The 17,001-nt window shown below is 52.7% G+C and overlaps 1 protein-coding gene across 9 annotated transcripts in view; it reads left to right on the top strand.

Annotated features, from left to right (window-relative positions):
• sipa1 (signal-induced proliferation-associated 1) overlaps positions 1–11,638 on the top strand; it is a 73,963-nt gene extending 62,325 nt beyond the window's left edge. For 6 of the 9 annotated variants that reach the window (XM_069180587.1, XM_069180578.1, XM_069180579.1 and 3 more), the window contains one exon: positions 5,296–11,638. In XM_069180587.1, the coding sequence (XP_069036688.1) occupies positions 5,296–5,439 (144 nt within the window). In that variant the 3' untranslated portion in view covers positions 5,440–11,638. Of the gene's footprint in view, positions 1–158 lie in introns of all 9 variants that reach the window. The other 3 variants (XM_069180584.1, XM_069180583.1, XM_069180588.1) reach the window with 3 other exon arrangements.
• Positions 11,639–17,001: the final 5,363 nt, after the last annotated feature.

Raw genomic sequence — 17,001 nt, 5'->3', positions numbered from 1 at the left:
ACCTTATTCAGTTATACGTGGAAACTCTCCTCATGAAAACCCAGCTCCGTTCATTACTGAGCTAGGAGCAGGCAGCACCTGCTCTAGGACCATCGAGTCCTGTTCTGGGTTTGTTTGCTGGGGGGGAAAAAAATGGCTTCTCTCGCCCTTCTTCACAGGAAGTTGTCTGAAGGAGTGGGGAAGCATATTAGCGCCGCACCAGCCTCATCGTGGAAGCGCGCTGCTGTCCAGCCAGGTGTGACGCTGAAATGCGTCCCCCCGGAAACACTGACTGCTCAGACTTGAAACAGCTCTTCAACCCTGACCTTTGCAATGCGGTCAATGTACTTATCACCCCAAAAGTTACAACACAAACGCATTTCATTCGGGGGGCTGCTTTAAAAACCTGTCCTGTCTCAAAGTTTCCCAATTCCCAGCGGGCTGAATTACTGAATTCCCCGGGCGAATTATCGCTAACGAGACGTGGATCGAGTCCTTCTAGCTCAGAGCCCGGGAGAGATGGCGGAGAAGAGGGTCTTTGAGGACTGGAGGTGGGCAAATGGAGGACGGGGGAGAGGCTGGCTTGCTGACTGACACCGACTCCTTAAAGATCTGAAACACACACACACACACGTCAACCTATTCCAAGAGAAAAAAGATCATGAAATCCAGTTTCCGTGCAGCTTGGCCAAGCCAGGATTACTCCGAAAGGTCTTGTTCTCCTTCCTGGGGAGACAGCGGTTCTGGCAGCGGCGAGGAAGAGGTCACTTCCTGTTAGAGAGGAAGTGAAAATGTCAAGCGGGGAATCCCCTCATCTGATTGGCTCAGAGAGCTTTGAAAAAAGCAGGCCTTGAAATCCGATACAGACTCATGGCACGGAATCAGAAAAAAACAGAGCCGGCCACAAAAAGCATGCATTTTGTTTTGCCTTCGGGGTAAAGCTTTTTTAAAGCTTGTTTTGCTCCACAGCAAAACTTTTGGACAGCTTGACCTCATGAGGTGCAGCAAAAACCACCTTCACACAGCTCCTGGTCATTTCTATAGCACACACACACACAAATTACTCTTGAAAAAAATGCCTCTCGAGCCAACTGCCTTCTAAATCTCAGTACAGATCTTTAATGAGCCCTCTGACCAGTCATTTTCTTTGTTCAGTTTTCTTTGTGCCTGCCTTGTGCAATCAAACACGTTTTCTTAACCTCATGCATTTTGTTAACCCTCTTCCTCCATTACTAACACGGTATTATCATCAATCTCGAAAGCCACAGGGCGAGGATGTAGCTGGGCTCCCTCTCGATATGTGGAAGTGCGATTAAAGCCGAGTTCAGGGGGTACGCCTTTACACTAAGAGGTGGCGGGAGTGTGGAACACGCCACCCAGCTCCAATGTTGAAAACCCTGTGCCCTGGCGTCCTTCAAGAAACAGCTGGTTCTGTAACGCACCAGTAGGACGGCAGGCGTTTCTTTACACCAAGGGTGGTGGGAGTGTAGAACAAGCGAATACCCTGGCCAATTTCAAGGAACAGCTGGATCATCAGATCAGTTAGCCACTAACTACCAAAGAGACTAAATGGGCAGAACGCCCTCCTCTGGTTTGGAATCTCCCTCATGGGCGTATGTCTCTTTTCTTGGATGCTAACAGCAGGAAATCTCAGAAGGAGCCCCCTGCACCAGCCCAATCAGGAAAGGGTGCCCTGATATTTTCTGAACGAATTAATCTCATAGCAGAAATCCATTGTTTCGTTTTGTTTTTTTCCCTCTTGCTTGGGACAGCAAACCCCCCCCGCGTCCCTCTCCCCTGAAGTCCAGGCCAGCCTTTCAAAGGTAGCTGGCTAGGCCGAGATGGCGCTAACGTGGTTAATTCTGGCCCTTCCTGCTTAACACGCTGCCACAAAATGAATGTCCGGGGACCTTAAACAGTGCCAAACCTTCCGGTATGGACAGGCAGCCTAAATCGATCCAAGTGTAGATTGCGATGGAGAAATATTGGACCTGGTTCTGCCCAGACAAGTTACATATACAGCGTCGGCACAGTGGACAAACTCGTCTGAAGTGAAAGGGAATAACACACACACACACCCGCTTCTTGAATCGGTGGCTTCAACCCAGTGAGAGACGCTCCAGTTTCCATTTTCCGAGTCTCCTGACATGTCAGCACAGACTCCACTAGATGGCGCCGATCGCGCCAGGAGGGATCCCACCGCTGACACCAAAACCCCCATCGGCCGGGCATGCTAGGCTCAGCCCGTGATCGCGGTCGGGGCCGGTCCTGTTCTGCAGCCACCTAGGAGTGAGGGCAAACATGGAGGTCGCCGTCTCGCGCGGTAGGCTGAATCCAGAGAGCGTGCATGAGGAGCTGAGCTAACAATTGGCGATCCAGCCATTTGTGGGGGTCATGGGTTGGGGGGGGGGGGGGGTCTCCATTCACCTTCTGGCGTTGAACTCCCACGCACACGCCAACCACACACATGTAGATTGATGATAATACACAGCCGATCTCATTTCATCCTCTCTTGTGTTGACGTGTTGACCACAAGCGAGCCGCACCTCACTCAGAGACACGTCCGTACGGTGCCTGCCAGTCTGGCCAGTTTATGAGGACCAAGACCCCCTCCCCTGATTAGCTGAGGCTTAAAGTGAAGATGCAGATACAGTAGATACAGTATATCAAACCCGGGTCCTAATTTAGTGGCCAGGAAGTGTAGGTAAAGTACAGCATGTTAAACATAGTTCCTATTAATGTGGCCATACTGTGTACCTGTAGTACAGTATATTAGGCCCAGATCCTAATATAGTGGCTATACAGTGCAGTTCTAGTACAGAACATCAGACACAGGTCCTAATAATGTGGCCAGGCCGAGTGCGTACTCTCCTTAAAGGGGAACTGCGGTCCCAATTTCTCAGACCGGCTCTTAAGTCTAGATAACGAGATCAATTAATTGACGTCAGAGAAGAAAAATTTACGAATCCCACGAACGATGACGTGAAGCGGCCCTTCCTGCTCACTAGTCCCTGTGATGACTGATGTACTGAGATGTGAAGCGGCCCTTCCTGCTCACTAGTCCCTGTACTGACTAATGTACTGAGATGTGAAGCAGCCCTTCCTGCTCACTAGTCCCTGTGCTGACTAATGTACTGAGATGTGAAGCGGCCCTTCCTGCTCACTAGTCCCTGTACTGACTAATGTACTGAGATGTGAAGCGGCCCTTCCTGCTCACTAGTCCCTGTACTGACTAATGTACTGAGATGTGAAGCGGCCCTTCCTGCTCACTAGTCCCTGTTCTGACTAATGTACTGATATGTGAAGAGGCCCTTCCTGCTCACTAGTCCCTGTGATGACTAATGTCCTGAGATGTGAAGCGGCCCTTCCTGCTCACTAGTCCCTGTGATGACTAATGTCCTGAGATGTGAAGCGGCCCTTCCTGCTCACTAGTCCCTGTACTGACTAATGTACTGAGATGTGAAGAGGCCCTTCCTGCTCACTAGTCCCTGTACTGACTAATGTACTGAGATGTGAAGCGGCCCTTCCTGCTCACTAGTCCCTGTGCTGACTAATGTCCTGAGATGTGAAGCGGCCCTTCCTGCTCACTAGTCCCTGTACTGACTAATGTACTGAGATGTGAAGAGGCCCTTCCTGCTCACTAGTCCCTGTACTGACTAATGTCCTGAGATGTGAAGCGGCCCTTCCTGCTCACTAGTCCCTGTACTGACTAATGTACTGAGATGTACGAGCGAATAAGTACAGGTTGTGCAGCAGACATTTCACCACAGAAATGTTCCAGCGTGATCCGCAGGCAGAGTTAACCAGTGAGCAGTATTTGCCAGTGACACCGTCTGGGAGAGGAGAGCAGTATTTCTACTGGATTAGAAGAGCTGGATCCACAAGCCTGCTTGTTTACAGGGTCACAGGGCCGCTCCACCTCACCGGAAGTCCTGCTGCCTCGTTCTGAATCCCAGGACGTGGCGCTGAGCAGACCTGCAAATTTAGCTGATTTTGTGGTGTAAATCGGGGGTCCCTAAACGTTACTGTGTCCATTCTACTTTCGCTGTGGTCTGAAATGCGCTCCTCACCCCGAAATTTTAGAAGATAGCCCCGCCGTTCCCCTTTAACAGTCTCAAACCTCGGACAGATCTTGTTTAGAAGGTGTCGTGCTTTCTTTCCCCACCCTTTTATTAATCCGCCTTCTTTGTTCAACATTAATCCGAGTACAGATTTTCCTCTCCAAACAGAACGTTTACCATGGTAGAAGGCCCACAGCTGCAAACTGGCCCTTCAGCCGAAGTGGGAGTAATAATAATAATAATAATAATAATTGCTTACACTTACAGTGGTGTGAAAAAGTGTTTGCCCCCTTCCTGATTTCTTTTTTTTTTTGCATGTTTGTCACATTGAAATGTTTCAGATCATCAAACAAATTGAAATATTAGACAAAGATAACACAAGTAAACACAAAATGCAGTTTTTAAATGAAGGTTTTTATTATTAAGGGGGAAAAAAAATCCCAACATACATGGCCCTGTATGAAAAAGTGAAAAGAAAACTTTTTCACACCACTGTATGTAGCGCTTTTCTGGAGGGGATCCCCATTACCTGTCAAGCACTTTGAGTGGAGTGTCCAGAAAAGCGCTATATAAGTGTAAGCAATTATTATGAATTATTATTAAGGCCCAGCGGCCATTCTTGATGACGTTGTCCCACCTTTCAGATATTTCTGCTGTGGCACGTACGACAGCGGGCGTCTGTTCGAAAAGTCTCTGAAGGCAGGGCAGGAGGCTGGGCCAGAGCCAGATATCTGGTCACTATGGTCCACACTCGACCGCCGGGGCAGAAGAACTTCAGCCCAAACGAGGGTTTCAGAGACAGCTGGTGTCTCGGGGGGAAATGGCATCCCGCACAGAATGCGCTCAGAGCTCGGTTGACATGTCACGCGCCGAAGCGTGATGCCAGGGCGTTAAGGAGACGTCAACCCACCCAGTTCCGGTTACCCCTCATGACGACTTCGTCTCAAATTGCCCCTGCTTGATCACATACCCGCCCTGCTTGTAGATGCCCAGAATGCCATTTGGTGGAGGGGGGGGTCCTAATATTTTGGCCGACTACCATGGTAAACCTTCTCACCCCTCACGCCCTCTTCTGGCGATGCTGTGCTGTGAGTGAACGCATGACCTTCGGCGGTGGGTGTGTTTTTGGTTGGGTGTGCCACCCTGCCCCGTCCCCCACCTGCGCCCTCGCTAACTCCAGTCTATGGGGGGGAGGGCGGCGGGGCTGCTCTCCGTTGCGTGATGCACCCCTCCTCTTCCTCCCCTCCCTGTGCAGGAGAAGGAAGACAAGGTCCTGCTGCAGGCCGAGGTCCAGAACCTGCGGCAGAACAACCAGCGCCTCCAGGAGGAGTCCCAGAGCACCGTTGCCCGCCTCATCAAGGTGACCGAGCTGCTCTGCAACGTCAACAAGCCCTGCTAAATCCCCCCCCCCTCACTCCCTGCCCCAGCCTTGGAGCAGCTCGGACCACACCCCGCCAGCACCCGGTTACCCCCTCATCGGGGGGGCCGGATCGCCCTGTTGCCCGTCAGGACAGTCGCAATGACCTGGTGTTCGCACACGGGGGAGGCGGGGGGGGGGGGGGGGGTTGGGGAGTGGTTTTCTGGGGAAGGGGTTAGGCTGACCCCGGAGCGAAATAACGGGACCCGAAAAACCAGCCAGGACGGCAGCGACCCCCCCGCGTATCCGTCGACCGATGATCGATGACGATGATCAATCGAGCGATCGATTGGTTGGCCTGTTTCGAGGGACGGATGGGGCAAATCGGTCTCCCGGACAAGGCTGAGACCCCCTGTGTTGTCAGATCTGATTTATATCTATCTAGTTGCCAAACACACAGTTCACCGGGCCGGGGGGGAGTGTACCCACGTCACCACAGGCCACAGTCATTTTGGAAACTGCAAAAAATCGAAAATAACAGAGTAAAGTCTGTATAAATCAGTCGTTCTGACCAGCAGCTGGTTTCCAATCCACCAATAAGCCAACAGGTAAATTACCAGCAAGCCGGTAGCATGTACCCCAAAACCATTGTTCGCACCCCGACAGCATTGTAGGGTTCACCTCTGCCCCAGCCGTCTAGATCGCCTGGTGCCCCGATTTCTCTAGATGGGGGACTACCTGCACCCCAACAGCATTGTAGGGTTCACCTCTGCCCCAGTTGTCTAGATCGCCTGGCGCCCCGATTTCTCTAGATGGGGACTGTCTGCACCCCAACAGCATTGTAGGGTTCACCTCTGCCCCAGCCATCTAGATCGTCTGGTGCCCCGATTTCTCTAGATGGGGGACTATCTGCACCCCAACATCATTGTAGGGGGTCACCTCTGCACCAGCTGTCTAACGTCAGGTCACCTGGTGCCCTGGCTGGGGTGGATGGGACTATTCGTACCCCGATATCACTGTAGGGGCTCTCCCTCTCTCTCTCCATGATGGACACCCCCCACTCGGAATCCGACTGAACCCCACTTCCCGGCGCCAGCGAACGTATGCAATTCCCCGGGACCCCCCCGGAGGTGTGACCCCCCGAATCGGCAAAGGACGTCCCCCACCACCCCCCCCCCAACTTGGTGCTCTGACACGACAGATCTCTTTCTCATACTGTGAAGTGGAACTGAGCCCCAAAGGGGGCTCCACACTGTGAACCCCACAGTGCACGGCACCCCCAAACCCCCCCCTCCCCACACACACACGGATCTCCAGAACAGCCCGGTTTCTGGAGGCTGATGTCCTTATGCAGCACTGCGAGGAGCAAATCAGGTCTCCCGTCATGGGTGCTACAGGCCAGTACGGTCCAGTACGGGTACTGGTCATCTGCTGGGGGCTCCAGAAAAGGCCCAAGGCTCGGAAAAACGCTCCAGGACGTCGGGAGGGATTCTCGGGAAGAGGGGTCACCGGGCCTCACCTGTGCGGTCTGGAAAACGCCCCCCCCCTGAGGGTCCTCCGGAGATGGGCGCGACTGCCCTCTCAGCGCCTGGTTCAGGATCCCGATCCTTTTCCACCCCTCCCTTACCTCCCAGTCCAGCTGTCCAGAGAGCGCGCGACGCAGTTTCGGGTTTTTTTTTTTTTCCGGCTGATTCCTGTGAACTGCTGGGAGAATCGGGAGGCTGGGCTCGGGACCAGTCCGAGCAGGGTCCAGGGGAGCGAGTGGGAGGCGCCCAGGAGCCCAGAAAAGAGGGGACAGGAAACGCCTCTTAAAATAAATCTCCCGGGGAGGGGAAGGGGGCATCTCGGCTCTGCGTCCAACAGCCACACCCAGGAAGCCCGATCCGGGGCTGTACGTGGAGTTGCGTTGTTCTGTATATACCGTTCCTTCCGATTGTAATTTTGAGTTTGATTTTTGATTCACTGTGACTACCAGGTACCAGCAGAGTAAGATATATCAGAATTAAATTAAATAGAAATGTATATCTTTATGTGTATATAGATATATGTCTATACGCATTTCCATACTATGGGAGGGTGGTGGGGGGCGGGGGGGGTAACTGGACAATGACCCGATATGTGCCATGGCTGTTTGAGTTCGGGGTGTTTAGTGGAGCTTTCTCAACAGGTGCCTGGGAAACGCTGAGACGAAAAAGGGCGCCCTGTAGTTAGAACAACGTTCCACTCCCCACCGTCCCAGTTCCACGACATCTCAGGCAAGACCGGTTTTAGATCTTGGGGGGGCGATTGGCGTCAACGCTGGGCCGCGCGAGTCCTGAGGCCCTCCGGGTTCAATTCCGGACCTGGGGTGCTGTCTGGGTGGAGTTTGCACGTTCTGCCCTGTGTTTCCTGTGGGTTTCCCATCCGGGTGCTCTGGTTACCTCCCACGGTCCAAAAAGACGGGCTGGTGGGCTTCTGGGAAAATTGGCCCTGCTGTGAGTGTGTGTGTGTGTGCGCCCTGGGATGGACTGGTGTCCTGTCCAGGGCGTACCCTGCCTTGTGCCAGTTGCCTGCAGGGATAGACTCCAGAACCCTGTACTGGATAAAGTGGTTTCGAAAATTGATGGGTGGATGTAATTGCTTAATTACTTATTATAATTGTAATTGCAGCATGATCGAATAGGACACAACAATACTGTGAGAAAATGAGGTTTCCTTCGATTGAATGAACAGAGCTGCCCTCATTCACACAGACCCACCCCAGCGACAGGGCTCGGGAGATCACCCGAGCCGCTCTGTAGACTGGGAAGTCTTTTTAAGACCTGGCAAAACACCAGAGCGAGCCGAAAACCCAGTACGCGAAGGCCCAGCGTTGAAACCGCTCAACCGCCTCCAAATGACTGCTGGAGCGCTGGCGCCTCCCGGTGGCAGGACCTGTGAACTACAGGCACCTGTTGAGAAACGGTGTGTTTACAACGCATTCAACTAGCAAATGTTTAACAGAGATAGTAATAACAAAACATGTGATGCAATTTTATGGTTACCCTGTATAAATATATATCTATATATATATATGTGTATTTATATACAATATTAACTTATCATGCAAATGTAGATTTCCTTGTTTAATGTTTTAATATGATCTAGGGGATGTAAATACGTGTTACATTTGGGTGGGAGGGGGTGAGTTGGGAGATTTTAAAGTTGTTTTTGTTTTGTAAAAAAGAAAAATTCTGGACTATTCCCAATGATGATGTTCTTGCCATATTTTATGTAATTATTACTGTACTTCTGATGATGATGATGATGATGATGATGTGTAAGCAGGAGTCAGGGAAGAGGAAGGCTGCTCCAAAGCTCTCACTGGCCTCCAGGTGTCTCCTGTGTCTTCCACATGGTTCCGAAAGAGCAGGCCGGCCTTCAGAGAAAGCCCCCCCGACGTCCTGACTCCCTGAGGTAGATTTCTCAGGGCGGACGAGACGTGACCTGCAGGGCAGCTCTGAAAGACCCCCGCCCCCCCTCCCCAGCCAAGCACGGTTTCTGATGAGGGTGGGCGCCGAAAAAAACTCGACCCATGAAAAAGTCGACTGCAAAAAAATGGATTCACCAAGGCCGGAACACGCCTGGCCATTTCCTCCCGCCTCCTTCAGATCACTGAGGCCCGACTCGATTCTAAGACATAGCTTGATGGGGAATACCTGCACTGAGTTTCCAGTCACCAATCTGGGGGTTTTATTTCACCGACCGAACAAGACAGTTAAGGCTCCAGCAGGTGTCAGAGCTGGGGTCACACAGTTCAGATCCATCTTGTTAATTGGGAAATAATAATCATTGCTTACACTTCTATAGCGCTTTTCTGGACACTCCACTCAAAGCGCTTTACAGGTCATGGGGGATCCCCTCCACCCCCAGCAGTGTGTACCCCCCACCTGGATGAGGCGCCAGTCCGCTCCCCCCACACCCCAGCTCTCAGTGGAGAGGAGAGCAGAGGGATGGAGCCAGTTCAGAGATGAAGGCTGGATGGGGGTCACCGAGGGTTCGGCTGGGATACAGACCGGCCAGGTGTGTGTTTGGGTCACCAGAACTGGGAACCCTCCCCACTTTATACAATCCTTGGATCGGTAGCCTGACCTCCAGTGTCACAGAGGGGTTTCTAGTCTGGTCACCCTGTGTTATCACTATGGGGGTTTATGGGTGACCTTTACCAATTGTATTGGACTCATAGAAAATCCATCCACTTCTTGCCCCGGTAGCTCTTCCTATTTACCCCCATGGCACCCCTGAGGTGTGATGAACCCCAGCTATTTGGCACAGGCAGGGCGGGGGCTCTCTGGCTAAAGATCTCTGCGGCTGGGAGGTTGCCGGTTCGAATCCCGCGGCCGACAGAGGAATCCTCCTCCGTTGGGGCCCCCTGAGCCAGGCCCTTCACCCCCCAGCTGCTCCAGGGGCGCCGTATAAACGGCCGACCCTGCGCTCTGACCCCCAGCTTCTCTATCCCTGTCTGTGTGTCTCCTGGAGAGCAAGCTGGGGTCTGTGAAAAGACACGTTCCTCATGCAAGAAATTGGATATGGCCGATAAAGTGATCTCTCTTGTTTCTGACATGCCTCACACACCAGGACTCGGTTTAAATGCACTCCAGCCAGGTCAGGAGTACTGACCCCCGCCCCAGGCCAGAGTCCGATTTCTCCAAAACCCTTAAGACCCCGAGGACGTTCCTCCAGCCCTGTGGCGGCTGCCGATATGCCCGAGCTTGAGGAATTAACCTCTGACGAGTCTGGGCTGGGGGGCGGCAGGTCATCGCTGGTCAGTGTCTTCGGCTTTCGGAGCGAAGGTCTCTGTCCCGCCCCGGGAAACGGCGCCGGCCCGCCCGGGGACAGAACTTCGAGGGCGCCTGTGGGCTGCCCGCGCGCGTGTCTGCCAGAGTCGAGCCCCAGCCAGGGAGAGAGCTGAACCGTGAACCAGGGGAAGTGTGTGTGTGTGTGTCTTTGGGGGCGTATACACAGAGAGTTCGGTGCTTTACATCTGTCTGCGTGTGTGTGTGTGTGTGAGAGAGAGAGACAGTGTCCCCCAGTCTCAATGACCAGCCGCACAGATTATCCCTTAGTCTTCCTCTTTAAGTGTGCTTTCAGGGGAGAAACTAAGGAGTTTTGAGGTGCTGTCCAGACGAGCTGAGCTCATTGAGGGCTGTAGCTGAGCTACAGGGCTAGCTCTCCTCCACTTGTCTTACTCAAGACATTCGCCAATGTGTCTGCTGAGCCCTCTCCTCTATAGTCCTAAAGCTATAATTTCACTCTACATGTACTAAAATGTTGACCATAGTAGATGCGTGTGACCCCAGGAGCACCTGAGGACTTTGATGGCTTTGAAATCATGTACCATGTGTAGTCTACATGTGAAATCAAGCACCATGTGTCTCCTACATGTGAAATCATGTACCATGTGTAGTCTACATGTGAAATCAAGCATCATGTGTCGCCTACATGTGAAATCAAGCACCATGTGTCGCCTTCAAGTGAAATCCTGTACCATGTGTAGTCTACATGTGAAATCAAGCACCATGTGTCGCCTACATGTGAAAATAAAGCACCATGTGAAGTCTACATGTGAAATCAAGCACCATGTGTCACCTACATGTGAAATCATGTACCATGTGTAGTCTACATGTGAAATCAAGCACCATGTGTCTCCTACATGTGAAACCCTACACCATGTGTCTCCTACATGTGAAATCCTGCACCATGTGAAGAATGCATGTGAAATCAGGCTCCGTGCATAATCGACATGTGAAATCAAGCATCATGTGTCGTCTACATGTGAAATCCTGTACCATGTGAAGAGAGCGTGTGAGATTATGTCCGTGTGGAGGGTTAAATTGTGTGTGACTGTGTGGTTGTGTGCAAAGTTCAGGGGTGACCCTTGCAGTTCCGAGGGCACCTCCAAACTTTCTTCCCTCTGGAAACTGTCCGGGACTTGGGGAGACAAGTGTGAGCCCCCACATCGTTCATAAGTGTGTGTGTGTGTGCACCATTGGGCTTGAGTGGGATCCTGGTCAGCCGGCAGAGGCGAACAGTTGTGAACAAGTGTGAACATACGTGCTCACTATGAGGGGCTCAAATAAGAGTTGCCTGTATTTTGGATTTAAAAAAAAAAACTGTTTCCGTTGGTGTTGTTATTCCTTGTTATTGACAGCGATAGATCGATCAAGTGTTGTACAAGTACGTTAACTGGACAGATCCTGGCAATAAACTTGATGTACTCAGACACCTGTCTCCTCCTTCACTGTGCTGTAATATTATATTATAACTCAGGATGGTATAATAACAATAATTCCTTACACTTTTATAGCGCTTTTCTGGACACTCCACTCAAAGCGCTTTACAGGTCATGGGGATCCCCTCCGCCCCCCAGCAGTGTGTACCCCCACCTGGATGAGGCGCCAGTCCGCTCCCCCCACACCCCAGCTCTCAGTGGGGAGGAGAGCAGAGTGATGGAGCCAGTTCAGAGAGGGGGGTTATTAGGAGGCCATGATGGGTAAAGGCCAGGGGGGGAATTTGGCCAGGACACCGGGGTAACACCCCTACTCTTCTCGAGAAACACCCTGGGGTTTTTAATGACCACAGAGAGTCAGGACCTCGGTTTTTCGTCTCATCCGAAGATGGCGCCTGTTTACAGTCTAGTGTCCCCCGTCACTATACTGGGGCATTAGGACCCACATGAGCCGCAGGGTGAGCGCCCCCTGCTGGCCCCACTAACACCTCTTCCAGCAGCAGCCTCAGCTTTCCCAGGAGTCTCCCCTCCAGGTACTGGCCAGGCTCCCACCTGCTGAGTCTCCAGTGGGGCTGCCAGTGGGGAGCTGCAGGGTGATATGGCTGCTGGCTAAATGATACCTCTATCCATTTTCTAACCACTTCTTCAAATCTCAGGGTCTCCTGAGGGTGTCAGAGCCTATCCCAGCAAGGTACAGGGCAGGGTACACCCTGGATGGGATGCCAGTCCATCACAGGACACACAGACACACACACACTCACACCAGGGTCAGTTTTCCCAGAAGCCAGTTCACCTCCCAGTATGTCTTTGGACTGTGGGAAGAAACCAGAGCACTTGGAGGGAACCCACACGAATATGGGGAGAACACGCAGACTCCACACAGACAGCACCATTTATGACCATTGACAGCCAGCAGCCCTGTCACCCTGCAGCTCCCCGCTGGCAGCCCCACTGGAGACTCAGCAGGGGGGAGCCTGGCCAGTACCTGGAGGGGAGACTCCTGGGAAAGCTGAGGCTGCTGCTGGAAGAGGTGTTAGTGGGGGCCAGCAGGGGGCGCTCACCCTGCGGTCTGTGTGGGTCCTGATGCCCCAGTATAGTGACGGGGGACACTAGACTGTAAACAGGCGCCGTCCTTCGGATGAGACGTCAAACTGTGGTCCTGACTCTCTGTGGTCACTATAAAATTCGATTTTTAAATTTAATGAAAAAGTCCTCATTCGTTTCGCCACGGGACAAGACCGGCTGGGGTTTTTCGCGTCACGCCCGGGGAACTCACACCGTCTCGCTGGTATATATATAAAAAAAGATTCAGACGCCGGCCGACTCGCCGAGCGACTCGAGCGCTGGGTTGAACGATCCTGCCGAGAGCTGCTTAGTTCCCCCGCCCACGTTTGACAGGAAAACGGGTGACGCGAGTGGAGACCGCAGCGCGCGAGACAAATCCACGGAGCCTAACGGGAAGACAGCCCAGCGGGTCTGCGGGTGACTTTGTCGACTGGGGGTGTCTATTTCTACCCTCCCCGACACGATCTACCGAGCAGGTACACGCAATACCTACTAACTCTCTAACCGTGCAGGGGCCTGTGCGTGCGTGGGGGTGTTGATCGGCTCCACGGCCGCCAGGGGGCGCGCTGAGAGCACCGCCCCACGGGACAGCGCGCAGGTTAATAATCATAATAATAATAAAAAACTTTATTTTATATAGCACCTTTAAAGGTGGCTTCTCAAAGCGCTTTACAGGATGACAACAACAATAAATAAGAAGAATACAACAATAAGTAAGAAGATTTCACAAGATAGGACACAATTACAATTACAGCAATACAACAGTAACAATAGAGGAGACCGTGGATGGTGGTACTAGGAAGAGCAGAGGGGTGAAGAATGGAACCAATTCAGTAAAGGCTCTTCTGAAGAAGAGGGTTTGGAGTCTGGATTTGAAGGAGTTTAGAGAAGGTGACTCTCTGATATCCTTGGGCAGAGAGCTCCAGAGCTTGGGGGCATAACAGGAGAAGGCCCTGTCACCCCTACAATGTAGACGGGCTTGGGGGGACAGTAAGGAGAGCAGAATTCGAAGAGCGGAGGTTGCGAGGTGGGGAGCAGGGCGATAATAGTTCAGACAGGTACTGAGGTGCCAAGCCATGCAGTGCCTTATAGGTGAGCATGAGGATTTTACAGTCCACGTGGAATTTGACCGGAAGCCAGTGCAAGGACTCCAGGACAGGAGTGATGTGAACACTTGCACTAGACCTGTCAGGATTCTGGCTGCTGAATTTTGGACATACTGCAGCTTGTTCAGAGTAGATTGAGATACCCCAGGGAGTAGAGCATTGCAGTAGTCAATTCGAGAGAACACAAATATGTTGATCAGCTTTTCAGCCACAGTCAATAATAGCATTGGGCTTCTGAACCGAAGGTGACGGATGAGACGTTGGCGGATGCGATTGACGTCGATGCGGGGCGCAACGCCACTGTTTATTTAGACCTTTACGGGGGGGACAACAGAATTTAGGTGGCAGCCAGCGATCTAACGTCTAACCACCCCTTTTCTAAGGCGCTTCATCCAATTCGGCAGCGCACGCAACGGGCCAACCCACGGAGAACATGCAGACTCCACACAGACAGCACCCCGGGGCCGGAATCGAACCCCGGGTTCCAGCGCTACGAAGCGGCGATGTTCGACCGCTGCGTTATTCTGAGAACAGCGGAATAACGCCGTGTCCGACTCTAGTCCTGAACAGAGGAGAGACAGCGAGGGGTCCTGACAAGTCTTTTCAAACCCTCAAGGGCACGAACGGGGCGGGCGGCTTCACACTGATCCGTGAAACGCGCACCCGAGAGCGCGAGTGGAACCGGCTGTCTCTGGAAGCGCGCTTAAACCCGAGAACAACAAGGCGCCTCGTTATCGCTTTTTTTTCTCCCTCCTGACGCGTCGGAGCTTGGCTGTGCTTCTCCGGCGTCAGTCGACGCGTTTTTGTCTCGGTAGAATAAAAAAAAAACGACCCTCCGGAAAATATTTCTTGACGCTTGCTCGATAAAGCCGAAATGAGGTGCGAAAGGCTTCTACGGATGACCTAAAGTGAACTGTTCATCTATCTTCTTTTTTTTAACCTTTGCTATAAAGGTGGGCTCCGAGCCTGTGGCTGGGAGGTTGCCGGTTCAAATCCTGCGCCCGGCAGAGGGACCCTACTCCGTTGGGAACCCTCGGCAGTTCCCAGTTGACAGTTACAGTGAAACCAGTACCCCCCGGGCGGGAGGGCCCTCCTTCAGAGCCGTGGGCTGTGAATGAAAACCCGCAGGCACCGTCCAATCCCGCCGGACGATTCACGTTCAAGCGGGAGCCGAATCCGAATCCCGGGCGAACCGGCTTCGACTCCTCGGGTGCTGTCTGGGGGGAGTTTGCGCGTTCGCCAGGTTTGTATCCCACAGTGCGAGGACGTGCTGGGGGTGTAATTGGCTTCTGGCAAAGTGTGTGTGTGTGTGTGTGTATCCTGTGATGGACTGGCGTCCTGTCCAGAGCGTATCTTCCCTCGCGCCTGTTGCTTGCTGGGATAGACTTCAGCTGCCCCACAACCCTGAATTTGGATGTAGTGGTTAATTGGATATACGAATAAACCCATATAGCTGATTGTACTTATAAATCCAGTAAAAAAACACACATTTCGGCAGACGCTTTCTGTGAAGATATGCACACGTGTGCTTTTCTAGCGCCAATGGTCTAGTATATAGTCATGGATATTGTTGGTGATTCATAGATTTCATAATAACGCCTAAAATTCTTCATTGCATGGAATTGATTCTGGAGTAAACGCCCTGGTCTGCGGTACATTCTATAGCTGTGGGTTTACACGCACAGAGACCAAAGCAGACTGAGTGAGTTCTGGGAGATTCGTGTTTTAAATAAACTTGTTTTGGTTTTCAAGGTAACGATCGTCCTTACACCTCTATAGCGCCTTTCTGGACCCTCCACTCAGAGCTCTGTCCAGGTCATGGGGATCCCCCTCCACCCCCAGCAGTGTGTACCCCCACCTGGATGAGGCGCCAGTCCGCTCCCCACACCCCAGCTCTCAGTGGGGAGGAGAGCAGAGTGATGGAGCCAGTTCAGAGAGGGGGGTTATTAGGAGGCCATGATGGGTAAAGGCCAGGGGGGAAATTTGGCCAGGACACCGGGGTAACACCCCTACTCTTCTCGAGAAACAGGAGGTGTGTGTGTGTGTGTGTGTGTGTGTGTGTGTGTGTGTGTGTGTGTGTGTTGAAACCGGTGATAACTCTGTTCGAAACGGGGGGCACCTTTTATCCCCCCCGACACACACACACACACACACACGTCCTGTGTCCGTCTCTCCCTCCTGTCGGGAGGAATTCGCCCCGGCATTCCTCGCCATGCCGGCCGGGGGAGGCAGCGGGCCGTCCTTTGCCGTCAGCCCTGCCTAATTGATCGCAATTTGCGGCTTTACAATGAGAGACAGCCCCCACCGCGCCATACAGACACACGCACCGGCCCCCGGGCGTTTATTTAATTTTGTTCAGGACAGTAAAGACGAAGCAGGAATGCGGAGGGGATAGGGGGAGGGGGGGTAGTTGCTTTGCTTTCTTTTTTCTTAAACGCATTCATGCCCACCCCTCCTCCTGTTCTCTTTCTTAACTCGGAAGCAGGAGGCCTGTGGCCGGCCGGCCGGCGAGGGCAGCTGTATGTAAATGGCGCCGCAAGCCCGCGGCTGAGAGGTGACACATGGCCCGCGAGGGGCCCCGTCGGCCAATCAGCGGCCCCGCTGCGCCCTGCCTGGCGGGGACTTCCCCCCTCCGCGCGCTCCCTTGCCAACCCCAAACCCCGTAGCAACAAGACCCGAGGGGGTTGTTGATGTTGTTGTTGTCGTTGGAGCTCTTTTTTCTTTCCAAATAAAAAGAAAAGGCTAGTTTTTCCAAAGTACAGATGTTTTCGCCTTTCTTTGTTTCCACCTTCGCTGGTGCCTCGGTGCCAGGAGGGGACTGAGGCGAATTCCTTGGGTGTGTTTTGTTTCCCTCCCCCTGCCCAAATCCACCGGAGTCGCCCCCCGCAAGACGGGGCTTGAGCCGTGGCAGACTTTTTTCGGGCCGTTTCCCGACGCCCGCTGTCGAGATACCGACAAGACACGATCCCTGGGCATTTATTTCACTCCGTGTTGCCACAGAACTAACGTCCCCGTTTAGGGAAAAAGAGTTCGTATGTCTGTCCCATCTTACGCCCCCAAATTGGTTTCCAAAATATGCCGGGAAGGGGCATGGACTGTAGACGTGTACAGGCTGGTCCGCTGTAGTGCGTGTGAGAGCGATATTATAGTGTGTTTTCAAACACAACATAGTCCTTATCGAGAGAG

This window comes from Lepisosteus oculatus, chromosome 18, assembly GCF_040954835.1.
Source record: "Lepisosteus oculatus isolate fLepOcu1 chromosome 18, fLepOcu1.hap2, whole genome shotgun sequence".
Classification (NCBI taxonomy): Eukaryota; Metazoa; Chordata; class Actinopteri; order Semionotiformes; family Lepisosteidae; genus Lepisosteus; species Lepisosteus oculatus.
Note: the sequence above shows the minus strand (reverse complement) of the source record. Positions and strands in the feature narration are given on the sequence as shown.